Source organism: Amia ocellicauda, chromosome 19 (assembly GCF_036373705.1).
Source record: "Amia ocellicauda isolate fAmiCal2 chromosome 19, fAmiCal2.hap1, whole genome shotgun sequence".
NCBI classification, from domain to species: Eukaryota; Metazoa; Chordata; class Actinopteri; order Amiiformes; family Amiidae; genus Amia; species Amia ocellicauda.
The window spans coordinates 22,135,763-22,163,256 of NC_089868.1; the positions used below are offsets into that span (position 1 = coordinate 22,135,763).

General features: G+C 40.3%; 2 protein-coding genes across 3 annotated transcripts; one reads left to right on the forward strand and one right to left on the reverse strand.

Annotated features, from left to right (window-relative positions):
* The first annotated feature begins 653 nt into the window (after positions 1–653).
* aspm (assembly factor for spindle microtubules) lies at positions 654–19,651 on the forward strand. Its single transcript, XM_066692389.1, has 30 exons — positions 654–1,069; positions 1,796–1,939; positions 2,156–3,695; positions 3,841–3,933; positions 4,305–4,409; positions 4,547–4,693; positions 4,778–5,023; positions 5,191–5,258; positions 5,357–5,498; positions 5,586–5,716; positions 6,216–6,391; positions 6,670–6,815; positions 6,898–6,983; positions 7,086–7,298; positions 7,468–7,672; positions 7,792–7,940; positions 8,164–8,292; positions 8,414–8,608; positions 8,825–14,107; positions 14,312–14,461; positions 14,582–14,748; positions 14,860–15,019; positions 15,125–15,193; positions 15,316–15,465; positions 15,830–16,021; positions 16,117–16,309; positions 16,433–16,587; positions 16,840–17,016; positions 17,304–17,476; positions 18,074–19,651. The coding sequence occupies exons 1-30, from the start codon at positions 746–748 to the stop codon at positions 18,174–18,176; spliced, it is 11,211 nt and encodes a 3,736-aa protein (XP_066548486.1). The 5' UTR covers positions 654–745; the 3' UTR covers positions 18,177–19,651.
* On the reverse strand, positions 18,583–27,494 carry LOC136714783 (complement factor H). Of its 2 annotated transcripts, none has more exons than XM_066692396.1 (8): positions 27,366–27,494; positions 26,908–27,087; positions 26,579–26,684; positions 24,478–24,554; positions 24,044–24,238; positions 23,305–23,484; positions 22,455–22,637; positions 18,583–21,774 (listed from the first exon to the last, which is right to left on the reverse strand). In XM_066692396.1, exons 1-8 carry the CDS (start codon positions 27,433–27,435, stop codon positions 21,545–21,547), a joined length of 1,221 nt encoding a protein of 406 aa, XP_066548493.1. In that variant the 5' UTR covers positions 27,436–27,494; the 3' UTR covers positions 18,583–21,544. The 2 variants fall into 2 exon arrangements, with proteins under 2 accessions (XP_066548493.1, XP_066548492.1); XM_066692395.1 differs by having other exon boundaries at positions 24,044–24,256.

Below are 27,494 nucleotides of genomic sequence, written 5' to 3' on the forward strand. Positions count from 1 at the left end.
TACCACACATCGGCTGTCCCATATGTTATATCTGTCCCCAACACACTTTGGACCCCTTGACACTTTTGGGCTGATCTCTTTTGTACCCACATTTATAACCTGTATTGTACTGTACAGGCCCCAATTATAACCACACCATTATAATGTTCTGTACTGTTACTATTGTTCAGATACAGTGTTACAATGTGTCTCAAAAGAATGAATGAAAATGAATGCATATCATCCTTTGTGCCTTTTCCTCATTAAACATTGCACACCAAAGCATCTACAGCACAATACAGATATCCAGTTCCCTAATAGCCCCCTATTGTAACTAATATTATTGATTTATAAATTACAAATTTACATAATGCCACTGGCAAACCAGGAGATGACATTATTATTACACTACAGCTAACTTTCACTGATGCATACCACTTCCTAACCTAAACTCTACTCCTAACACTACTACTACTGTTAATGCTACTATGACTAATATGATTGGCTAATTCCGTTTTACTGGCGTTTTAAAAGACAATAAAGCGTTTGATTGGCTGCTCGTTGCTTCTGTGTTTTGATTGGCTGCCAGGATTCCAACTGTAGACTGCGATTGGCTGATGCGCGAAATTTGAAACACGATGTGCGGGGCGGGTCTTGCCGTTCAAAACACACTGGTGCTTCATGCGGAGTCAAACCAACAGAAACTTCGGAGAGACAACATGGCGTAAATAAAGCCTTGTGTTACCGTTTTTAAAGATTGAAAAAGATGGACCGTCCTGTCGGGAAGGGGGTTTCGCTGGACTTCAGTCCCACGTACCGGGGAGCACAGCCGCAGGGAAAGGACGGCGCTTGTGTGACCTTGGCGTCTGAAGATGCGAATAAGGAAAACGAGAGGAGCTCAGGGCCGGTGCTGAGCCTGGTTCAGTTCTCCAGGGCTCCCTTCGTGAGTTTTGAAGCTGTCAAACTGGGGACCTCCAGAGCAGCGGTGTTAGTGATCGATAACCCCAATGACCATGTGACTGAAATACGGGTCGATAAAATTCCTGCCGAGAAAGGCTTCTCTGTGGATCAGATGCACTTCAGTCTTAATGTAAGTGTCTTCCTTTATGTGTGCATTGATGTTTTTCATGTTATTATAATTTGAGATGTTAATTAGCCTTGATTTGAATATAATATGCTGCTTATCATTTACCTCAATTGCAGGGAACTGTACAATGTAGTTTCACATTTATGCACAAAATGCAGTAGCTTAGTTTACTGCACCAATCCCAGCATGCCGTGCAGTAAAACCAAGTGTTCAACACGACTTGGCATCAGTTTCTTCTACCAGCATTAATAAAGCCTGATGCATGAGCATGCGCACTCAATACAGAGAGAGTGAGAGTGGCAGGAAGAGTGGCAGGTGCAGGGAGCTCCTGACATGCAGAATGAGGTTTTGAAATGGGTTTTCATTTGAGCTTTCCACCTGCTAATTGAGTGCTTGAACAATAACGCTCTTCTGCGAGGAACTGTGAGAGAAATCATCAGCATCATTAGTTTTTGCCAAGGAGTGTGGTGATTAACTGTGGGCATCCTTGATAGACTTGGTGGACTTGGTTGGCCAGTGGGAGCATAGATGAAGCACATTTGAATCGGGGTACGAGGTAATATCAAGAGGATTGCATTTGGCATGATTTGTGGAGAAAGGGAAAGGTTTGTGCATGTCAAGGGAATTAGTAGAGGCTTTGTTTCCTTCTATTCAAATGCTTTGGAAAATATTGAGAATGGCATTGGGCTTGCTTGTTGTGGTATTCACTGACATTATTTAACTTTACAGCCAGACGAAAGCACCTGTCTGACAGTAAGGTGGACACCTGTGGAGGAAGGTGGAGTCCGGGAACTATTAACGTTCATTGCCAATGGTATAGTTAAACATCAGGCCATTTTGCTTGGAAGAGCAGAATCACACAAGAAGAAAAAGGTATGTTTTTTTTTTTTTTTTTAAATATGCATGTTCCCATTTTAATTAAGTTTATTTATTCCTGCTAACTGTTTTGTAATGTAATTTTATGTATTCCTTTTATGGGCCTAAGCTACTGTAATTCCCCCAGAAGACAAATCCCTAAAAACCTTTGTCAAGCAGTGTGATGGTGTTATGACAACCCTCTGTGATATTGTGTTAAATTCTGTCTTCCAGAGGAGTTTATGGGAGTCTATAAAAACCAAGAAACCTGCTGGACGCCCTGTTACAGTTAAGGGCAGGAAAACGGAATCGACTTTGAATAAGACTGTAAACCGAACCTTCCATGTTTCTCGAAAAGTGCAGTACCTGAAAGAGAAAGCGAGGAGCCCACTTCAGTCATTGAATGCTAAGCCAGTATTAGGAAATAGGACTCCGGTTAAAGCCAACCCCATGGACTTTTTTGCACCGGAGCAGAATAATGCACCTGGTTCACTGCCAAGGTCTAAAACCTACTCTGTACTGAATAAATCGAGCAGTGATGATTCGTTTCAAGCGTGTGAGCCTGTTCTGAGTCCAGCTGTTTTGGATGGTGTCTCTGACAGTCCATTCCAGGAGACGGTAAGCGTTTCCTTTTGTAATGTCACCAAAGTTGTCAGAGAACTGAATCGAACGCACTCACCCGTTAATACCCCGGATCGTGTGATCAACCCTCTCACACCACAGATCCACTCTAGACACGTTTCTGGGTCTTTTGTAAGTAGCAGTGTCGGTTATGAAAGTTGCACGTCTTCGGTGACTTCAGTTTTATCCATTCAGGATGCTTTAGAAATTATTCAGTCTGATGTGGCATATCCATCTGAGAGCAGAGCTGTCTCGCCCGCTGCCAGCTCAAGTTTCGATGGCACGGATTCTTTGGATTCGTTGAAAGACGATGATGATGAAGATGCTGGAAGTCTTCGAATTCCTACAGTGGCGCTTCCTGAATTCTCTTCAGATCTTGAGCCTGCCAAGTCTAGGTTAACTTTTTTTGTCAGCTCTAAACCTGTCCCTGAGACGAATGTTCAGGTTCCAGCAGAATCCAAACCTGCATTCACATCTGCAACCGTTACCAAAAGCAAAAGCTGTCCTGTCCAAGAGGGCACTTCTCGGCCTGCTAAAAAAGGAGCCTCCAGACGCCGGCTTTTGGGAAAGACGATGGGATTAAGTGAAGGAGACTCTGACAAGGCAAGATTTGGAAGAATGACCGCTGTTGCTCTCTGTGGCCTCCCTGTCATTGATTCTGATGTAAGTTTGGAAGCATCTCTTGGTTCAGATTGGATTCAGTCTCCAAGGGTGCCCAGACACATGGTTGCTTCTCCAAAACTGACATTCCCAGATATTTCTCCACTTTCACTTTCACCCAGTGGGACTCCAGTTTTGGCTACACAGCCTGATCTATCTCCCATAGTGGCAGTCCAGCCCACTGGGTCTTCATTGTCAACCTGGAACGATCTTATGCTGGTGACTTCCCAACTTGATCTCTGTCCAGTATCGTCAGAGCAGCCGGATAAATCTCCGTTGGTGGAACCCCCCCCTCTGCCCGTGGTGTTTGCTCCTACTGAGCTTCGAAACAAAAAGAGAAAAAGTGGCGAGTTTTTGAAGGAAAACTCTGTCCAAGTGGGTCAAACGTTACATGTAAAAAGAAGCCGAACATCTCGTATGTCAGCTGGGGTTGTTCAGGACAAGAGGCCGATCTCAAGAGCTGCTGCACAAAAGCCTCGCCAAAAGACAGCAGGTGAGATTAACATTTCAAAATTGTCATCTTGTAAGAGAATATTATTGAAAATGTGGCAGTAGTCTTAAAACGCATGCTTTAATAGGCATAGTTAGCACCGTACATTATATCGATACAAATATCAGTGTTGTTTTCCCCCCTCTAGCATCACTGATCTCAACTTCATCTGTAACCAAAACATCAACAAAGTCTGTTGGTGTGGCACAGTCACAGCTGACATTCTCAAAATCGTCTAAAGGTAGGGTTTAACACATTGACTTCTAACATCCTAAATATTTGTGTTTGTTTTAACTGACTTTTTTTTTTGACTTCTTTTTATAATTAAAAGTTGGAGGTACTTGATGCCCAATTCTTGGAGCCTTCAGAAAAAGAGTTGGTTACATAATATAGCATGTGAAAAGTACCTTTTGAACCCAGTTGATTGCTTAAAAATGTTTATTGAACTTATTACAGTCCATATACATCATATTTGCCCTTCTCGATAACCTGCTTACTATTCGTTTACTACATGTACTTTTTTGTGTGTGTGTGTGTGTAAATTGCATATTTAATATAAAATAGAAATCAGAACTGAGAAAATTAATTTAGTGACTGTTATTTTCATTGAAGGCACACAATCGTCAAAATCCATGGTCACAACATCTCTGAAGAAGAAGAAGGCTGTTGTAGGAGTGGCAATGTCTCGGCTTACCTTCATTAAACCAATACAATCAGGTATTTGTTTATAGATTCATTTGTTTTTGCAAAATTTTACTTACAATCTTCATATTTTTTGAATGATGGAGTGAAAATGCTATTTCTTATTATCCGAGCGTGATATTTATAAATTTATTTTGTGTTTGTTTTTGTAGCCATACCAAGACATCCATTACCGTTTGCGGCCAAAAACATGTTCTATGACGAACGATGGATTGAAAAACAGGAAAGAGGTTTCACGTGGTGGATAAATTACGTCCTCACACCTGATGATTTCAAAGTCAACACCGAAGTATCTAAAGGTAAAGTCAAGATGTCTTTCTCTTCCTAATGTATAAATGCATTCAGAAATTAGACCAGTAGTGACGTATTCCTCTGCTTTCCAGTGAGTGCGGTCTCATTAGTGATGGGAGCTGACAATCCTCACAAAGCCAGCGTTCCCAAAGCGCCGACGAAAGAGGAGATGTCGTTCAGAGCCTACACTGCTCGGTGCCGACTGAACCGCCTGCGTCGCGCCGCCTGCGGCCTGTTCACATCCGAAGCCATGGTCAAGGCCATCCAGCGTCTCGAACTTGAGATTGAAGCTAGGAGGCTGCTCGTACGCAAGGACCGCCATCTGTGGAAGGATATAGGTAGGGCTGTGATAAGATCAGCTCATTTCAAAATGCTGCTTTAGTTGTATAATGGAACAAGGGTCGGGTGGTGTAGGGTGGGGGTGTCGGCAGCTTGTTTACAATGGCTTCTTCTGTTGCTTTGTCTGACTGTGTTCCTAAATCTCCTTTTGTCTTTCGTCTTGAAGGTGAACGTCAGAAGATTCTGAACTGGCTTTTGTCGTACAATCCTCTCTGGTTGCGAATCGGCCTTGAGGTACAGCCACATTTCGAAAGTTAACGATCGTTTGCAGTAGCTGTTCTTTTAAAATAATGCCACCTCATTCATATTCTAATTAATTTGTCCCATCTTAGACCATTTATGGGGAGCTGATTTCCTTGGAGAGCAACAGTGATGTCACAGGGCTGGCGATGTTTATTCTTAGTCGTTTGCTTTGGAATCCAGATATTGCTGCCGAATATAGACACCCCAAAGTACCCAACCTCTATCGCGATGGTAAGTGGTGCCTTTTTGTCTATTTGATGATTGCCCGTTCTTCACTGACTTGAAGCGTGAACGAATCCATTACCGTCTATTGAACAGGACATGAAGAGGCTTTATCTCGTTTCACCTTGAAGAAGCTCCTTCTGCTGGTTTGCTTTCTCGACAAGGCCAAGGAATCCCGGATGATCGACCACGATCCATGTTTGTTTTGCATGGATGCAGAATTTAAGGTACTGTTCTTACAAATCTAATATTTAGAGGAGTTTGAAATTAATAGTTTGGGAGAGAAAGTGTTTCTACTTAATGTTTTGTGCCATAAAGGTGGCCAATAATGCCTTTCTAGTTCAAATGTGAAGTCCTAAGTTTGTTCTTTCAGGAGTTCATAGTATTTCTTTGCTCAATGCTTCCCTCTGCTGGAAGAAAGTAGACGTTCAGTTTACAAACTTGACTTTTACATTCAATTGTTTATCATGTTACACTGCTAATGACCCAATTGTCTCTGAATGCTTAGTCAATTATACTAGTGCCATATCATATGAACATGTATATGAATCTTATTGACATTTTATTTTCCTCTGTTTATCCAAACAAATTTAAAATGGCCTTTTATTTAGTTTTATTGTCATTTGTTTTGGAAACTTAAGACTATTAAATATATTTAGTGATAGGAAGACTATCAGTACTTTCTAATTCTGATGTTCTTAAGTGCATAACTGTTGTTCCTTGCAGACTAGCAAAGATCTCCTGCTGGCATTTTCAAGGGACTTTCTCAGTGGCGAGGGCATTCTCTCTCGCCATCTTGGATACTTGGGTTTGGCGGTTTCTCATGCCCAGACTCCACTGGACGAGTTCAACTTCGCTGTGAAAAATCTGGCAGTCGACTTGCGATGCGGCATTCGTTTGGTGTAAGTTCTAACGAGCGCTGGTTTTATTATTTCTCTCTAGCAGTTATTCCTGTGCAAGGTAGGCTTCTGTTTTCTAGCTCTGTGTTGCTTTTCTTCAGCAGACAAATTTGAAATCAGCAGGGCTTGTAAATCTTGAAAATAGTAGCCTATTTATTTAGATCTCTGTATAGGTTTTCTTTAATTCTGTAGGCAGAATGTTAGTTTTCTTTTTGTTACCAATGAGCATAATAGTCAGTCTTTGATTTCTTCCGATCATGACACATTTTCTCATGTTTTAGGCGAGTCATGGAGCTGTTTGTGCAGGACTGGAGCCTGTCACGCAAGCTCCGGGTACCGGCCATCAGTCGTCTTCAAAAGATACACAATGTGGAGGTTGCTCTGCAAGTACTCAAAGCAAGAGGAATTGACCTGAAGGATGATCATGGTATTTTTATTTCTTGGGTTGCCTCTGTGAAGTAAACCTGCAACCTGATACAAGCACTTAATCTTTTATTGTTTTTTTGCAGGTGCTGCGATTGATGCGCGAGATGTTGTGGACGGACACAGAGAAAAGACGTTGGCTTTGCTGTGGAAAATCATTTTTGCATTTCAGGTATTGCAAATATTATTTCCCACATTTTTGATCTGCTTCATAAAATTTAAGCACCTATAATTTATTACAATCTGTTAATATTGATCACGGTTTTATATTTAGGTGGATATTTTACTTGATGAGAAGCAGCTGGAGGAGGAAATTAATTTCCTCAAACGAACATGGAGAACACGCCAAGAACTTGCCTCTCTGCGGTCCAACCACGGTGTAGTGGAGAAAACCGGAGAAGGGGGCAATAACGATTTGAAAAGTGGCAAAAAAGTCGACCTGTTGATGGAGTGGGTCAATGCTGTGTGTCGCTTTTACAGTACAAAGGTCAGTTTCTGTTTCTGTCATGTCAAAAAGACTGTTCTCTCTTTATATTGGCCATACTCGTATTGTCATCAATATTTTTCAATGTGTGTATCCCCTAAATGTATGAATTCTGAGGTTGAGAGGGTTTGTGTGTTCATTTTTCACCTCTCATTGTGTTTTATTTTCCCAGATTGAGAACTTCACGGTGTCATTCTCCGATGGGCAAGTTCTGTGCTACCTCATCCATCATTACCATCCGTCGTATTTACCGCTTGACGCCATCAGCCAGCACACGACTCAGACAGTGGAGTGTGGCCAGCGTGGCGCAGTCGGTCTCAACTGCTCGACGAGTGACTCGGACAGCTCCTTTGAAGCTTGGCCAGGAGTACAAAATGGTAAATGGATTTGGATCTTCATACCATGGTCTTCACTTTTCGATTTAAAAAAAATTCTAAGAAGTAAAAGTCTGAACATGATCTTCCTCACCTAAACCTATGAAAATGTTTTGCGAAAGCAGGTTTTGCAACATCTGTGCAGTTCAAGAAGCTTTTGGACAACGAGAGGAAGAATTTCCATTTGGTCGATGCGGCAGTGTCGGACCTTGGAGGCGTGCCAGCCATGCTCAACCCCACAGACATGTCAAATACCATTCCAAACGAGAAGGTGACTTTCTAGATTTGATTATGATTTAGACCTATACAAAGATGTGAGTCTCTGACAAATAGGTGATGATGATAAATTGCTCTCCTAAACACCATCCAGGAAGTTCCACTGTAGTGTAAATCATGGTCAGTGAGTGGTGTGCGGATGTCTGAACCTCCACTCATCCTGTTGTACAGAGTTTTCATTCTGGTGGTAGTGATTTGTGTTTTGTCTTCTCTGTCAGGTGGTTATGTGTTACCTGTCCTTTCTCTGTGCGCGGCTCCTGGATTTACGCAAGGAGACGAGAGCTGCCAGGGTGATTCAAGGAGCGTGGCGGAAATACCGACTCAAACTGGAGCGGAAGCTTTATGAGGCGAGTTAGTCTAGTGTAGAGGATCGTGTTAGAATTGTGTTAACGCAAGTGTGACCATTTTAATATTTCATGTTTGGCTCTGTAATGAAGTTGTTGTTTTTTCCGCTCTCTCTGCTATTAGGAAAGGAACCAAGCTGCCTCCAAAATCCAGTCGGTTGTGGTAAAGTTCCTCCAGCATCGAAGAGAGGCAAGAAGAAACGCTGCGGCGCTCCTCATTCAGACGGCCTGGAGGGGCCATGTAGCGAGACAGCGACTCCGCTCTATGAAAAACAAGAAGCTACAGATGCTTTGGGATTCAGCAGCAACAACTATCCAGGTACACCTCATCGTATTAACTTGGATAATTTATTTTTTAAAATTGTTTGGATTTCTTTCAAGTTATTGTATATAGAAGTACTTTAGTAATTGTATACAGTGAAACGCCGAGAGAGAGACTACACATTTTTATTGTTTAACAAAAGAATTGTTGTTGTCATTTAAAACAAAAAAACAACATGTTCTAATTTTCTCTGCTTTGTAAATTTGTCAATAGGTTCACTGGAGAAGATATTGTGCTGTGAAAAACTTCCAGAGGTTAAAACGCTACACTGTTGTTCTCCAAGCTTGTGTACGGATGAAGATTGCAGTTGCTGCATACAAGAAGGTTTTGTGGGCCGTAACAACCATTCAGAGATGCCAAAAGGCGAGGCAGATGGGAAAAGAAGGCCACCAAAAATATTTAACCCTGAGGCATTCAGCGATAGTCATCCAACGAGGATTCAGGAGATGGAAAGCCCAGGCCTTAATCAAAGCAAATGAAGCTGCCACAGTCATACAGGCTGCTTTCCGTAAATGGGAGCAACGAAAGATGGCCAGAAGAAACCAGGCAGCTCTACGGATACAGGCATGGTACCGCATGCATAAATGCCAAAGACAGTATTTTGTGATCCGAGGGAAAGTAATCAAAATACAGGCGTGGTATAGAGGACATGTGGACAAATGCACATTTCAAGCGAGGAAACATGCTGCCATAACCATCCAGAGATTCTACAGATCTTACAAACAGTGCCAAGCCGATAAGGACGGATACGCTCTGGTTTGCAGAATGGCAACAGTCATCCAGTCCTACTACAGGGGGATGAAAGCACGAGAGTATGTCAGGCAGATGAAAGCGGCCCGTTTCATCCAGTCTTTGTGGAGAATGAAAAGAGCAAGACTGAGATTTTTACATACGAAGGGATGCGTCATCGTTTTGCAGGCGTGTGTGAGGAAATGGCATGCGCAGACGCAGTACCGGAAAATGAGAGCATCTGCAGCTGTGATCCAAACGCATTATAGAGCATATGTTATGGGGAGGAATGCATGTTCAGAATATAGTCGAGTCCGGTGCGCTGTCATTTGTTTGCAGTCTGCGTACAGGGGGTGGCAAGCTAGGAAGATGGCGCACTTGCTCCGGTCTGTGATAAAAATTCAGGCCTACTTCCGTGCTTATGCCGCCCACAAGAGATTCGGCACGATAAAAGCTGCAACTGTTAAGATTCAGTCTTGCGTGAAAATGGTCCAAGCTCGGCAGCGCTACCATAGGTTAAAGAAAGCCACACTTCAAATCCAGCGATCGTATAGGGCTGCTAAACTTGGCAATCTGCAAAGGACAGAATATCAAAAGAAACGCAGAGCTTGTATTTGCCTTCAAGCAGCTGTTCGAGGATACGTGCAAAGAAGAAGTCTTCAAATGCAAAAAAAGGCTGCAGTCAAAATCCAGTCATCATTTAGAGCGTACAAGGAGAGAATGTGCTACCTTAAAAAATGCAAGGCTGCTGTAGTCATTCAGAAATACTACAGAACGTACAAGGAAAGTGTCTTGTGCAGACGTAGGTTTTTGAAACTGAAAGCAGCCGCTGTATGCTTACAGGCATCGTACCAGGGCTATCGTTTTCGCAGAAGCATTAAATGCCAACATGAATCTGCAATTGTTATCCAAACCGCATTCAGAGCACATGTTCAGAGACAAAAGTTCGCAAAAATGAGGCAATCTTCCATTTTAATTCAGAGGTGGTTTAGAGCTTGTAAAGTGAGCCATCAAGATCGAGAAGGTTATGTGAAGATGAGAAGTGCAGCTATAGTTCTGCAAGCAGCTTACCGAGGATACATGGTTCGGAAAGAGATGCTGAAACGACATCGAGCAACAACACTGATTCAAGCCGCTTACAGAATGTTTGTGAATCGTAGGAGATTTTTCTCTTTAAAGAGGGCAGCTGTAGCTGTCCAGAGGCAATTCAAGGCTAAGAGAGAAGGTGAACAGCAGAGACAAAAATATAAACGCCTTTGTAGTTTGGTGGTGAAGCTTCAGGCCTTATGGAGGGGGTACACTCTGAGAAAGCAGGTTGGAAAATGGCATCAGGCTGCTGTGGTGATACAGTCCTTCTATCGAATGCACCAAGCACAGTCCACGTTCGTGTCCAAGAAGCGCGCAGCCCTGGTAGTGCAGAACCGATACAGGGCTTACTGTTCGGGAAAGAAACAGCTTTCACGATATCTGGAGATCAGAAGGGCTGCGTTGACTTTACAAGCAGGTTTCCGGGGCATGAAAGTCAGGACTGCGCTGAAAGAACAGCATGAAGCGGCTACTGTGATTCAGGCAGCCTTTAAAACTTTCATTTGTAAGAAAAAATGGGCATTGATGAAAACTGCCGCTGTTTTAATCCAGCGACGGTATCGGGCACGTTTAATTGGCCAGCGTCAGCAGCAGGAATTTGCTAAATTACGCCAAGCTGCCATTAAATTACAAGCCACCTATCGAGGCTTTAAAGTACGGAGAGACTTAAGGAGCATGCACAAGGCAGCAACAGTCATTCAAGCAAAGTTTAGGATGCACAAAGCGAAAATTGCTTACTGTGCAATGAGAGTAGCAGCAATCATCATACAGCAGCATTACAGAGCTTATGTGATGGGAGTTCAGGAGCATAAGAGGTATTTGCTGATCAAATCCTCTGCTGTTGTCATCCAGTCGGCATACAGTGGTATGAAGGTTCGTGTTCAACTGCAAAAGATGCACAGAGCAGCAACTGTAATCCAAGCACACTACCGAAAGCAAAAACAGCTTGCTAGGTTTAGAAGGCTATGCTGGGCTGCACGTGTTGTACAGCAAAGGTACAGAGCCGCCAAAAGGAGAGATGCCGAAGTCCAAAATTATAGAGCGATAAAGAACGCAGCCATTTGTCTGCAGTCTGCCATTCGTGGCATACAAGCGAGACGGAACCTAAAGAAAATGCAAAGTGCTGCCAGAATAATTCAAAGAAGATACGCAGCATATACACAGCGCATGCGGTATCTTTCTACAAAAGCAGCAGCTGTTACAGTTCAGAGATGGTACAGGGCACTTATCGTTGCAAGGCAGCAGCAGAAGCAGTATCATTCCATGCGCTCTGCAGCAATTACTTTACAGGCTGGATACAGGGGAATGATTGTCAGGAGAGAAATGCAAAGGAAGATCCGAGCAGCTACTGTGATTCAGGCATCGTTTAGAAAGTACAGAACAAGAGTCCCTTTCAAAGCTTTGAGGTTAGCTGCCATTATCATACAGAGAAGGTACAGGTGCTATTTCGTAGGAAAACGGGAAAGAGAGCAATTTGTGAAGCTGCGTCGTAGTGTCACGTTGATTCAGGCAACGTTCAGAGGACAGAAGTTGAGAGCAGACATTGCAAGAATGCACAGTGCTGCAACTGTGATACAGGCCCAGTTCAGAATGCACCGACAGAGGATCGCTTTCAGGAAACTCCTCTGGGCTGCGGCAGTTGTGCAAAAGCGGTACAGGGCTTGCAGAGTTAGAGATGTAGATGTGCAGCAGTATAGATCCATGAAAATGGCAGCTGTTGTTATCCAGTCAACCTTTCGTGGTTTTAAAGCTAGGCAACAAATTAAGAAGATGCACACAGCTGCCAGTGTTATCCAATGGAAATTTAAGGCATTCAGAGAGAACAGAAGGTTTCTTTCTATCCAAGCTGCTACTGTTCTGGTGCAGCAGAAGTATCGGGCCTTGATTGCTGCAAGAACGCAACGGAAAATCTACTTGCTGCAGCGTAGTGCTGCCATTACCATCCAGTCTGCTTATAGAGGTATGAAAGCAAGAAGTGCCATTGGAAAGCAGCATCAGGCTGCCACTGTAATTCAAGCGGCATTTCGAATGCACAGATGTAGAATACCATTCAAAGCAATGAAGCTTGCAGCAACCTTACTACAAAGGCGTTACAGAGCATATGTTAGAGGGAGAAATGAAAGGCTAGCATTTTCAAAGCTTCACAGAAGTGCCTTACTGATACAGGCTGCTTACAGAGGAAGAGAGGTTAGACGAGAGTTACAGGCAAAGCACAACGCTGCAGCTGTCATCCAAGCACAAGTGAGAATGCAATTGCGGAAGTCTCATTATAAGAGGCTACAGTGGGCTGCTAAAGTTGTGCAGCAACAGTACAGAGCCAACAAAATGAGGGATGTTGACATGAAATCATTTAATTTAAAGAAACATGCTGCGATTGTTATTCAGTCTGCTTCCCGAGGCATGAAGTCCCGGCGTCATTTAAGAAACATGCACAAAGCTGCCATAGTTATTCAGAGTACTTTTAAAGCTTATAGTACAAGAAATAAGTATCTTGCTCTTAAAGCGTCTGTGTCTGCAATTCAGCTAAGGTATCGTGCTCTGATTGTTGCCAAACGACAGAAAGAACACGATCTTTCTTTGCGTCGTGCAGCGGTAACCATACAGGCTGCTTTCAGAGGGAATAGAGTGAGGAAGGAGATTGGCCAAAAGCATGTGGCAGCTACTGTGATCCAGGCAGCCTTCAGGAGTCACAGAGAGATGGTCAAATTTCAGGCAATGAAATTGTCGGCTCTCATAATCCAGATGCATTACAAAGCCTATCTTCAAGTAAAAACTGAGAGAGAGAAATATTTAAGATTGCGACGTTCTGCTTTGACAATTCAAGCTGCTTTCCGAGGCCAAAGCGTTCGACAGACTCTGTTGCGGAGCCATAAAGCTGCAGTTGTTATACAGTCCAGTTATCGGATGCACAGGCAAAGGATGGTTTTCAAGAAGCTCTGTGGGGCGACCAAGGTCCTCCAACAAAGATTCAGAGCGAAGAGACTGAGAGATTTTGAAGAGCAATGGTATCGGAGTTTAAAGAAGGCGGTGGTTTGTTTACAGGCTGCCTTCCGTGCAAAAAGAGCTAGACGTTTAGCGACCCAAATAAGAGCTGCCCGGAAAATTCAGTCGTTTTTAAAGATGCGTGTGAAGCAACGCCATTTCTTGCAACAAAAGGCCGCCTCCATAGTCATTCAGACTGCATTCAGGAGCTACAGAGCAAGGATCGGATATGCAGCGATGCAGGAATCTGCAATTGTAATCCAAAGGTGGTTTCGATTCTGCAAAGTTGCTCGGGAGCAGAAGGCTCAATTTACCGCAATAAAGCAAGCTACCGTTACATTACAGTGTGCCTTTCGAGGAATGATGGCAAGAAAGATGGCCAGACGGAAGCGTGCTGCGGTCAAAGTTCAATCCGTACTGCGCATGGTCGTGTGTCGTCGGAGGTTCTTGATGCTTCGCTCAGCTACAGTTGTGCTGCAGGCTCATTACAGGATTTTTGCCACTAAAAGACAATTCAGAAGCTACGTCACGGCAGCACGGACTCTACAGAAGCATTACCGAGCCTACCAAGCGAGAAGACAACAGAGAGCCATTTACCTTGAGACCTTAAAATGCATACGGAAGCTTCAAGCAAGAATACGTGGATTTAATGAGCTCCGGAGGTTCCAGACGATTAAGAAGAGTGCCGTGACAATTCAGGTATGTTTTAAATCGGTAATTTGTGGGCTGGTGGAGGATTCTATTAAGTTATTGAATTAATGACATTAAGAAAACTTAAGTGAATTTTGAAAATGCACATTTGACATTTCAGTTACTGATCAAGTCTCCCATTTCAGCATCTTTAAAAATGTCTTCAGGTATAGTTAAGGTTTGCAAGAGAGATGTATTTTTTTTTCTAAACAGGCTTTTTATCGTGGAGTGGTACAGAGGAGGAAGTTCCTGCAATGGAAGGCCTCAGCCACAACCATTCAGACACATTTCCGGGCACACTTACTACGGCAAAAGGAAAGGGCAAAATACTTGGAGATGAAAAAGTCTGCAGTCACTCTACAGGTATTCAAACATTTAACTTGTAATGTATTGTCTAATGTACTGTATGATGCTCATTAAATCCTAAATTCAAGGTTCCCACAGCCTGATTTGTTCTCTTGCTCCTGTGCCTCTCTGTTGCAGACGATGATGCGAGGCTACCTGTCGAGACGACTTTTGAAAAGGATACGTGTGGCCCTTAAAATTCAAGCGTGGTACAGAGGTGCCATCATGCGCAGAGATTTTAGAGCAAGGCAGAGAGCCATTGCAACAGTGGGGCATTATGTCCGAGCAAGACTTATTCGAAAGAGGTAATGTACCGAGGGAGCTTTTATATCTTTTCAATTTGAATGTATCTCTATGTTGGTGTTTAAAGTTATTAGATGTATTGTAAGATGACTATATATTTATTTTAAATAAAGGTTTCTGCTAATCCGCCAAGCTGTACACATCCTTCAGACAAGGTGGAGAGAAACGCTTCATGCAAGGAAAGAGCGCAATAAATTCCTGCAAATGAAATCCTCTTGTGTCAAAATCCAGGCTCTCTGGAGAGGATACAGCTTGAGAGAGACTCTTCAGAGGGTAAAAGATTTCCCCTCTTACACACAATTAAACCTATATCTGCCTTATTTGGTATTTAGGAGAGAATGGTTGATCTGCTTGTTTACAGATTTTATTTGTTTTTAGGAAAAGCGAGAGCGCGATGCGGCCATTACTATTCAGGCATGTTGCCGTGGTTGGCTGGTCAGAAAACGGGTAAGAGACTTCCTCACCCCACTGAAAGATTATTTAATTTAAATTAGTTTGCTACAAGTCATAACTTTCGTTCTGTAGTAAAATATACTGTTATTTAATATAATAAATGCTTTACTTTCCAGATGGAAGAGGAGACCCGATCCAAGAGGAGACTGCGCTTCTCGGCTGCCGTTTATCACCACCTTTGTGCCGTGAGGATCCAGCGAGTGTTCAGAGCTCACCTGGCTCTCAAGTCTGCCAAGCAGCAGATTCACTGTGTGATTTCCATACAGGTAAAGCAAGTGGGGTTAATGTATGATTCAAGGACTGTAGAATATCCTGCATCTACAGTTAAACAATATGGAAGACTAGGCTGTGTGTGTGTTTGGGGGTGTTCTTAATACCACTAAATGAATACACTTAGTTTTGAATTCCAGCAATTTTAATATATTACCATCGCATGTATTAAGCTGTAATGTAATCTGGTATATGTGCCCCCCCACCTCAGTGTTGGCACTTAATGGTTTATGTATTTTTATAATTCTTACTGTTGAGATGCATCTTAAACCTCAATTTATAGCATCATATTTGAAGGAACGTTGCTCTCTTGGAGGATATTATGTAATTAATCCAAGGCACATTGTTATTTATTTGCAGAGATGGATTCGATCTAAACTACAGAGGAAAAGCTATCTTGAAGAGAGACGGAAGATCGTAACGGCTCAGAGGGCAGTGCACTCGTGGCTGAGTCGACGCAACAAGGCTGCGACGGTCATCCAGCATGCGGTGAAGAAATTCCTCCGTGAGAAGCGATTGAAGCGGATACATCGTGGAATCGTACGGATGCAGGTACTTTGATTGGTTGAACCATAGGACACTGTTCGTTGGCCAACTTTATGGACGTATACGAGAGGTCTGACTTGTTCGTTGGCCCCCGTTTTCAGGCGCTGTGGAGAGGGCATCGTTCGCGTCTGAAGAGCGACACGACTCAGCTGGTAGCCATGAGACGTCGCTTTGTAAAAGTAAACCAAGAAGCCAAAGAAGAAGACAAGCTTTGCAATAAGACCACGACTGCCATCGACTACCTTCTGAGATACAGGCACTTCTCCTACATTCTGGCAGCTTTAAAACAATTGGGTAAGGTGTTTTTCTATGCCGTTTCTTTTGTTAAATGTTTGTGTTAATGCTCCACATAAAAAAATTGACTCAGATTTAGGTTTGTATACAACTTTTTTTTTTTTTTTTCTCCTTTCTTTTCAGAAACTGCAACCAGGCTTTCACCCCAATGTTGTGAACATCTTGTCAAGAGTGGAGCAACCTTAACCATCTTCATTTTGATCCGGAGCTGCAACAGAAGTGTTCCTTGTATGGAAGTGATCACCTATGCGATTCAAGTGCTTCTGAACTTGTCAAAGGTATGTCTCTGTGATTTAAAAAGCACTAACCCTCATGCTCTGCTGTTCTTATTATCTGTATGTTTTTTCAGCCACTTGGAAAAGTTAATCCACTATTGTTATCGTACTTTGTCCCTGAATTAGAATTATATGATCTATACAACATTCTAGAACTTGCTACTTGTTTGCTCTTGGTATTAATGGTATTAAGTGGGTTTCATCACAGTTGATGTGGTCTTGTTTCTTTATGATTTAACGTCTTGCTTTCTTCAGTATGATAAAACCACAGAGGCTGTCTACGATGTGGAAAATTCCATCGACACGTTGTTGGAACTGATGCAGATTTACAGAGAGAAGGCTGGAGACAAAGTGGCGGACAAAGGCGGCAGCATTTTCACTAAAACCTGCTTCCTGTTAGTCATCTTGTTGCAAGACCACCAGCGCGCTCTGGTATATTTAATTTCTTATCACACTTGTTTGCGTAAAATCGAATGCATGGCTAACATCGCCAACCTGTCAGTGTTATACGAATGCTGTCCCAGTATCATTTGTGGAAGCCTCAAATGCAGCTTTCATTTACTGTCAAGTTAAAAGTAACCTGATTCCTATATGATGCAAACTTCCAAGATACTTTTAAATAGGTTTCAGATTAACTAATCACAATTACAATCTTCCTTCACTAATGAAATCCTGCGACTTTCATCCAGAATAGTTTTTCACCTTTTTCATTTTTGCAGGAGGTTCGCAAACTGCCTAAAGTAGCAGAACGTGTTTGCAGCATCTATCGGCTTACGGCTCGGAAGCACAAGATGGATGCCGAGAGGACGGTGACTCGACAGAAGATGAACGTGTCGCTCAATGGCAGCTTTTTTTCCCAAGCGACTCCTCGCAAAGCAAGGGCTCTTCCTAGGTATTTCTTCTTCATTGCCGTCGTTAAAATCAGCTCGGGTTTTCAGAAGCTGATGGGTTAGTTTAAAGAGCAAGTCGAGGCTTTTGATCCTTGCCCAGACTTTATTTGAATTAAACATGGAAGATTTCGAATATTCTTATGCTGCTATGTAAATAAATAAAGGTAAATAAAGCACATTACTTCACTTTAGAGAGAGCAGTTCATGTTTTTCTGTAACTGTTATCTTTATTGGATCAGGTGACTGTTGATATCAACAATTGACCGCTGTAAAATCCGGGAATACTTTATTTACTGTGGAGTTAAACATTGAATCACTCACTGAATCTTAGTTCAATTACCTTTTTTAACAACAACAATTTTATGCATGATGAACCCTTGTGTGAGGATTCACAAAATATATTCAGCTGAAGGCGAGATACCAGAACAATTAACCCTTTAAATATACAACATTTAATTTAGCCTTTTTAGGCTTTAAATAAGTTGGCTTAAACTTGGAATATTCATTCTGAAACGGAGCACATTCTGTGGAGCAGCGAGGGGGTGGAATATGCAGAATGGCCGTCATTATAATTGCTTCAAACATTTCTTCTTTTCCAGAATTGTACCTGACTGGGTCTTAAGGAAAGACAGTATGAAGGAAGTTGTGGATCCTCTTCGGGCAATTCAGATGGTGGCAGAAGCTCTTGCTGTTGTGCTGTAATAAACTGAATGAGGATATTGAGATTTTAGGTTTCATTTGGTTATATAATGCTTTTGTTTTACCCTTGTTGTCGCTCATTATTTAAACAAGAAAAGTTGTATATATGTTCTTACAGAGCGTATAGGGTGCCAGCAATTGTTAAATTGTTCTGTGGGTTTTCTGAATAATTAAACCCTTTCTAAATCTTTGCTTCTTTATTATTATTTAATTTTTTTACAATATTGTTTGAAAGGGAAAGTATCCTATTTCTGAAATACATTAAACATTCATGAAGGGGATCCAGTAAGTTGAATTAATAAACTTCAGTTTGATTGGGTAGGAATTGTGCACCCGCTATAGAAACTAATGAATATAAGTTTCAATATGTAAACTGGCTGTATTACAAAGTCACACATTGAGGACTGGATTGGATTTCAAACATTTTATTTTAGTTGTAGCTAAAAGGATTCATCTCTCTATATGTGTTTCTAGGCTGAAAGGATGTTTAACAATCTCTGAAAATGTGATCAGTATAGTAAAAACAAATTTAAAAGGTCAATTTTAAAACCATGTTGGTCAATTCATGTCATTTGGATCCAGTGTTACTAGGTAATTAAATCTAAGGAAGCAGTGAATTCAGATTTGATGACAAATGGACCACCTGACACTGGATTTCAACTCCACGTGTTCCATAACTCGTATGATGTCACACAGCCCTTTGAAATAAGATTTTCTGGAAGTCACCCCTCTTAAAATGGCATCTTCATGGGTATTCTTTCATTGTTATTTTAAGGTTAAAAGAATGAAGTTGGTTTTAAGCAGCAGGGCAGGACCGTGGTATCTCTATTCATACTATCCCAGAACTGAATCTGCACTCCCTTCTATCCCAGGATGTGTGAATATGCAGAAATGTGGTTTAGAAGACTGTACAGCCCCTAGACTAAAGTTATAAGATGCGAAAAACTAACTTTATAATGTTGTAGTGAAGTGAATTACCGGAAAGCTAACTCCTCTATTGGCTGTTTTAATTTGATAACCATGCTTGGTAAAAATTGATGTATACCTCAAAGGAAATAGTTTGTAGAAATGTTTGTTATAAATCCTATGGAAAATATCTCTTCTGGGAAAAGTTTGTTTACTTGGATGAGGATAGAGGAAGAGTTTCAGCAATTGGACTCCTGAAATGATTGACTAGAGTTGAGGCCATTTCACCCAATAATAGTTATTGCATCTGGGTTAGTGACCAGTATGAGAGGAATTGGACCAGTGCCCTATTGATAGCCCTTGGTTGTGAAATGATGCTCTTTTTAAGACCATCAATGGATTTACGCTAAACAAACTCTTCGACAAACAAAATCACTATTAGATTCTCTTCATGCAACTCGAATGATGTCAAGTTAATGTTGGCTTTTATTCTGTATTTAACTAAAAAACTACTTGTATATATGAACTTCTGGATTTTTTGCCTTGTAAATAAACAAAATACTCTTTTGATACATACTGGTTGAAGCTCTTCTGTTACCTTTTCATGAGTCTGAAAACATGATTGTTTAATCAATAACCATCAACACTGCTACTGTGCAATTAAATGTTATCAAATATTGTCAATACACTGAATTTTATTTATATATATATATATATATATATATATATATATCTCACCTAAAGGATTATTAGGAACACCATACTAATACTGTGTTTGACCCCCTTTCGCCTTCAGAACTGCCTTAATTCTACGTGGCATTGATTCAACAAGGTGCTGAAAGCATTCTTTAGAAATGTTGGCCCATATTGATAGGATAGCATCTTGCAGTTGATGGAGATTTGTGGGATGCACATCCAGGGCACGAAGCTCCCGTTCCACCACATCCCAAAGATGCTCTATTGGGTTGAGATCTGGTGACTGTGAGGGCCAGTTTAGTACAGTGAACTCATTGTCATGTTCAAGAAACCAATTTGAAATGATTCGACCTTTGTGACATGGTGCATTATCCTGCTGGAAGTAGCCATCAGAGGATGGGTACATGGTGGTCATAAAGGGATGGACATGGTCAGAAACAATGCTCAGGTAGGCCGTGGCATTTAAACGATGCCCAATTGGCACTAAGGGGCCTAAAGTGTGCCAAGAAAACATCCCCCACACCATTACACCACCACCACCAGCCTGCACAGTGGTAACAAGGCATGATGGATCCATGTTCTCATTCTGTTTACGCCAAATTCTGACTCTACCATCTGAATGTCTCAACAGAACATTCCAGTCTTCAACTGTCCAATTTTGGTGAGCTTGTGCAAATTGTAGCCTCTTTTTCCTATTTGTAGTGGAGATGAGTGGTACCCGGTGGGGTCTTCTGCTGTTGTAGCCCATCCGCCTCAAGGTTGTACGTGTTGTGGCTTCACAAATGCTTTGCTGCATACCTCGGTTGTAACGAGTGGATATTTCAGTCAAAGTTGCTCTTCTATCAGCTTGAATCAGTCGGCCCATTCTCCTCTGACCTCTAGCATCAACAAGGCATTTTTGCCCCCACAGGACTGCCGCATACTGGATGTTTTTCCCTTTTCACACCATTCTTTGTAAACCCTAGAAATGGTTGTGCGTGAAAATCCCAGTAACTGAGCAGATTGTGAAATACTCAGACCGGCCCGTCTGGCACCAACAACCATGCCACGCTCAAAATTGCTTAAATCACCTTTCTTTCCCATTCAGACATTCAGTTTGGAGTTCAGGAGATTGTCTTGACCAGGACCACACCCCTAAATGCATTGAAGCAACTGCCATGTGATTGGTTGGTTAGATAATTGCATTAATGAGAAATTGAACAGGTGTTCCTAATAATCCTTTAGGTGAGTGTATATAATATTTTTTTATTTTTTTTAATTTAGTTATTATTTTTTTCTGCAGTAGATGGGGAATATTTCATAAAAATACATGCAATGACATTCAAGAAATGTTCTGTTCATACATGGTGTGATGTCCCAAAGACAAGTGATCTCTTAATTTTTTGTTCAAATAATTAATGACCCAGAATTGAATCTGCATTGACTTCCTTTCCGGGATGTGTGTGTTTGTGAAGATGCATACAGGATATTTTTTGGTGAGCAGATGTATGATTTATTTTTATATTAATAAGCATGGTTGTTCGATTTGCAAAGCTTCATGCATTTTGATCATGGAAAGTTTATGAAAGTCTTAGTATCACGAATGCAGAAATTTGAACAGTTGGTGCCAAATAGTGGTAAAATGTATATAACTTCATATGTTGATTGGCTGTAGATGATTGCAGGTGAAATTTGTACAAACATGGTTGTTGTTTGGTTTGAACCACAACACCTGATGACCTTCCAAACTAGTTCAAATTGAATCATCTTCCTACTATTGAATTAGGTCATTATTGTGATGCCCCACTTTCTCCCCCCCCCCCCCCTTTACAAGTAGGGGTATTAAAATAACTGTCTTTACACTGTAATCTAAGACGATCTCTTGTGTTTGTACCTCGAACACACACAAATTCACAATAGTCTTTATGTGGAACGTACATTGGTAGGTTGGTGGTCGGTTTTGGCCACCTAAATCGAATATTTCTTTTCAGCATTTCTTCCGCTGTCACAACACACGGCTCTATAAAAGAAAAAGAAAAGTTTATATGTTGAAAAACACAGGCTTAAATGTAGTTAGATTGCATTTATAAGACAATTGTGTCCTTCTTTCAGCAATAACTTCTCTAAAAAAATATGCACAGTTGGGTTCAATTTCCAAATGAATTTGCAACTGTTTTATCAAATTACAAATTACAAATTGTTATTTTCCCTAATAGTGACAGAACAATTATACCTTTTAACTGCAAATTATAATGAAGCAATGAAAAATTAATCAGCTCAAATAACTGTCTTGAAAACATATTAATATATTGTTCTTATTCCCTATAGAAAAAATAATTACTACTACTCCACACTGCTGCATTATATTTTAGGAAGTTCATGAAGTGGATTACATATAAATGTCAAATTGGTTTTCCTTAATGGCTTCAGAATAACTAATAAATAATAAATTACAAAAACAATCTTTTGACATAAAAACTTATATAACCAGTGCCAATGTCGTCAGCTCAAACGTCTTTCTTAAAACATATTAGAAAGATACTATTGCTATGTCCTATCTAAAGAATATCAGATATTAATATAAAACTGAAATTATACCAAAATGTTATGTTTTTATGTTCTTGTTCTTCTACAGCTGAGAAATGAAACACAGGCATCTTTTTCTTAATATGAACAATATGTAAAAAGTTGATGACATACTCCTGCATACTGGTGGAGTGGTCCATTGTCTTCTTACACATCTAACAACTGCTTGTCCTTCAAGTACATAATGTCTTGTGCATGCATATTGAATGCTTTCACCATCACTGTAGCTGTCCTGTGGCCTTGTTACAATAATTGCACCTTCAACTCTTGGTGCTGATCCACACACATAGATGAGTCCTAAACAAAACATGAAATGTCTCACAGTGAGCTAGATCTGTCCTCAGTGTGAGACACTGCAATATTGGTGAACATGTAAACCTAACAAATTAAGCAAATATACATCACCGCTTACCCTTTAGTAAAGGATTAGCTGGAAATGACAATTGGCTCCTGCTTTTGTAATGGTTGCTGAATGAGAGCCAACAGCGATTTAATTAGGTATCACATTTACATTTATAGAAACATATATAGAAATATCTTGACATCAGTTTGAGATATCTCCACATGAATGAAATATTAGTAATGATTTAGAATGCTCAATTTCATATTCAATAGATAATCAATTGATAAGTTCAATAGAATATTAATCAATTATCTATTTATACAAAAAACAATGTGAAAAAACATTGTTACAAAACGGCTCAGCCATCAGCCAAGTGGTAATTTCAAAATTTGTCCCAGCTGTTTCTTGTAACTTGCTAGTAACTTCACATTCTTGAAAACATGTTTGGCAGATTGTCTATTCCTTGTAGAAAGTATGTCTGTTATATTTACATTTAAAAAAATAAATCTGAAGATAAATGTAAGATCTATGAAAGTTATTGGATTTAATGATTTCATTCTTTGAATCGGTACAAATAATATGTTCAGTATTTGAATAATATGAGAAAACTTTAAGACATACGCTTGCATATTGGTGGGCTGGTCCATTGTCCATTGTCACATATTACTGAGCTCAATCCTTCAGTTTCAAAATCAGCTTTGCATTTGTATTCAATTCTTTCACCATCTCTGTAGCTTCTCCGTCTCGAACCGACAATAACTGCATTTGCAACGGCTGGTGGTGCTCCACACAGTTTGGTCTCTGACGGCACACAACAAATGAATTATTTCACAGATTTGTCTTCACTGTGGAACCATATATTAGTCCAAGGTTGTTAAAACTAATAATAATGAAATTAAGTTAAAAACAAATATGTAACACAATCAGAACTTACATTATTACCGAGCTGCTGTCTGCTGGAAACATACTCATCAATTTTGTAACACTTGGATCAAGTTAATATTGATGAATAAAGGAGGTGATTTCTTTGGTGATTCACCCCCCTCAGACTTTTCCACATTTCATTGTGTTACAACATGAAATCAGAATGTATTGAATCAGGAGTTTTTGCCACTGATCACAGAACATGTCCATAATGTCAAAGTGAAAAATATAATCTGCATTTTCTAAATGAATTAGGCAAAAACTCCTGATTCAATCCATTCTGATTTCATGTTGTAACACAATGAAATGTGGAAAAGTCTGAGGGGGGTGAATACTTTTGAGAGCCACTATACCCCTCACACTGCCACAACATACATACATATATATATATATATATATATATATCACATTATATGTTTTAAGGAAAGTACCATACCCTCACATGTAGGAAACGGGCTGCTCCATGTCCCATTTGATGTGCAATAGATTTCTGAGTTGCCCTTCAGTTTATGATGATTTGAGGAGGTGCATTCAAACTGCAAAGCACTTCCATATGGAAGATGATCAACATTTTCTGGCATCCCAGTAACAATGATATTATCTCCTGTTTGTTCAGGCATGCACTTCACCACTAGGAGAAAATAAAGCTCTGATATTCCTTGAAATCAGCTTAGTTTTTGCTTCTTCCTCTTACAAGTTAACATACAGGTTTTTTTTATTTTATTTTATCAAATTATGGAAAAGTACAACTTTTAAGATAATCTATTCTAAAATTTTCACATATTAAATGACGTGTAGTTATCCTCATTATTTATTCTATCAATTGTATTGCAATAAATTGTAAAACAAAACTAAAACTAAAAATGTTACCTTCGCAGTGAGGGACAGAATTACTCCATCCATCGGCTTCACATTTTCTTGTATCCCTTTGACTTGCCATCATGTAGCTATAGAAAGAACTCCATTAAAATATTTTCTTCCTCTAATATACCCCGGACATATACGTAAGGTAAGATGCCTTTCTCTAAAATATTATTTTGGTTCCAAATGTGTAATTTGGACTTGCCTCCTCTCCACTCCCCTTCCTCCAGAGCCGCTCCTTTTCATCCCTGGCCCCTAATTGATGGAACGACCTACCCATTGAAATCAGGACAGCAGAGTCCCTGACCTCCATCAGGCGGTTACCCAAGACACACCTATTCAGACTGTACCTGTAACTTTGCTGTTATTCCCCTGTGGGGCTCTCGGCTCTCTTGTTAAATTGCACTTTATCTAGATTTTCGTTGTACAACTTGCTTTTACATTGCTACTACTCGTCTTGTCTATATTTTTTACCCCTATGTCCCATTCCCCTGAGCTATTAACTATGACTTCATATCTTGACTGCAATTATTAGCTCACAAATCTAGGATGCAGGATTTGTATTAATTGTATATGTCCCCTTTGCACTTGCATGTAATTTTGAACTTGTAATTTGTACTATGCTTTGATCTGTATTTTCAGCTTTGCCCAACACCTGGTCGTCTAATGGTTAGACGGAGACCTGGAGAGGCCTTCAAGCCACAATGTCTCACACCCACTGTGAAATTTGGTGGAGGATCAGTGATGATCTGGGGGTGCTTCAGCAAGGCTGGAATTGGGCAGATTTGTCTTTGTTAAGGACGCATGAATCAAGCCACGTACAAGCTTGTCCTGGAAGAAATCTTGCTTCCTTCTGCTCTGACAATGTTCCCCAACTCTGAGGATTGTTTTTTCCAGCAGCACAATGCTCCATGCCACACAGCCAGGTCAATCAAGGTGTGGATGGAGGACCACCAGATCAAGACCCTGTCATGGCCAGCCCAATCTCCAGACCTGAACCCCATTAAAAACCTCTGGAAGGTGATCAAAAGGAAGATGGATGGTCACATGACATCAAACTAAGCCAAGCTGCTTGAATTTTTGTGCCAGGAGTGGCATAAAGTCACCCAACATACAATACTAAACCACAGTTCAGATGCCCCACTATCTGAATTAAAACATTTGATATGTATACTGCCATTATTTAAATAAAAATGTTTCTTCTGAAAGAGAACTATCCCCCTTTTGCTCGCACCCCAGCTAACACACAACTGAATTACGTTGCTACAGCATTGTGGCATTGTGTGTTTGCAGGGATACCTGTGGACCACTGCGTTATTATGCGTTATTGTGTCTTCATCTGCGATGTTTACAGCAACATGTGGACATGTAAAACAAAACAAATGTTTCGACAAACATTTACTGTTTGGATTTTTTTCCTAAATGAAAATTGGTATATCAAGGGGATCATTTGACCAACTTAAGTTTAAATTATTATACTGGAGATAATCCATACAACTCTGCAATTTCGTTTGCAATTGACCCATTATTATTATTATTATTATTATTATTATTATTATTATTATTATTATTATTATTATTATTATTATTATTATTATTATATAATATATAGTGTTGACACAAACTCTGAACTGTAGAAGGGAGTCTTTTTATTGTAGTTAATCCAAATATAAGGTTACTTTGTTTCGGTGTGTAGTACTAAACACCGGGATATATTCATCAAGAGGTTTAAACCAATTTGATATTTCAGTAAAAAAATGTGTAATAAATAAATAACTGTTCAAGGGGATGTTTTATTTTGTTTTATTTTGTTTTATTTTGGATTATTTTGGATTACCTGTAAAAAAAAAAAGTAGGCTGTTCATTCAAATCGATACACGATAGTAGCTAATGTGACGCCATCGATAAATTAGGCAAATTAGCACCAACGAAGCTTCGAACCTTCATTTGGTAATGTGTTCCCAACCTTCGAAGGTAAAAATGTACCCTTCGGGACAGCCCTGGTAGCAACAGTTTAGGACGTAATGGTATTCACCTGTCTGTATTAACAAAACCTTTAACAAAACCTTTATTTATGTGTAAAAATGTGTAATGTATAAACATAACATACCCTTCATTGCAGTCATATTTCACTTCTGCTCCAAACACAAAGTCTTTCCCTTGTTCTAAATTAAACTGACCATTTAATGTGTCCCCAGGATGTCCACATAACTTTCCTAAATGCAAATGAAATCACATGGTTAATATATATTTTATGAATTTTGGGGAAACCGTGTGTGTCCATATAGATATACAGCTCTGGAAAAAAATAGGAGACCACTTAACATTGATTTCTGAACTTGGAGTGGTCTCCAATTTTTTCCAGAGCTGTATATATATATATATATATATATATAGAGAGAGAGAGAGAGAGAGAGAAAGAGAGGAAGGTTGACTTACGTTCACATTTCCCAGGATGATTTAATAACCAGGACTGATGATCACATCTGTAACTGATTCTTCCTCGTGAAACGAATCCACTGTGGCAGGTGAAGTACAAGACATCTCCATGTGTGTAATTGTCCTTCTGTGAGGCAGTAGAAATGTATGCATTTTCTACATTCGGCAAGTATGAGCACGCTACAGGACAGATTTGGTTAAAAAGAAACACTAATAGTCATTTTATGTACACAGGACTTTTTTCTCAAAAGCAACACAATGTCTAGTATGTCTTACTTCATCAGTGCCAATATATTAGAATTATACTGAGATATTTCCAAAAGGGGACACAAATCTAGTCTTTCAGTTACAGGTATACTGAATACTACTCTACCTAAACTGTACATTTTGCTCTTTAATTGACCTCATGCCACATATGACCAAATTAGCTCAATAAACACATGAATACAGTTCCTTACCTGACGTTTTTGTTAAAACATCAGCACAACTCCACAATACGAAAAGCAAAGCTAAATGTGTTTTTCTCATTTTAGTAGATGTGTGTCTGTGCTGATCAAACTGGCAAAATGGATTCCTGCTGAAAGAAG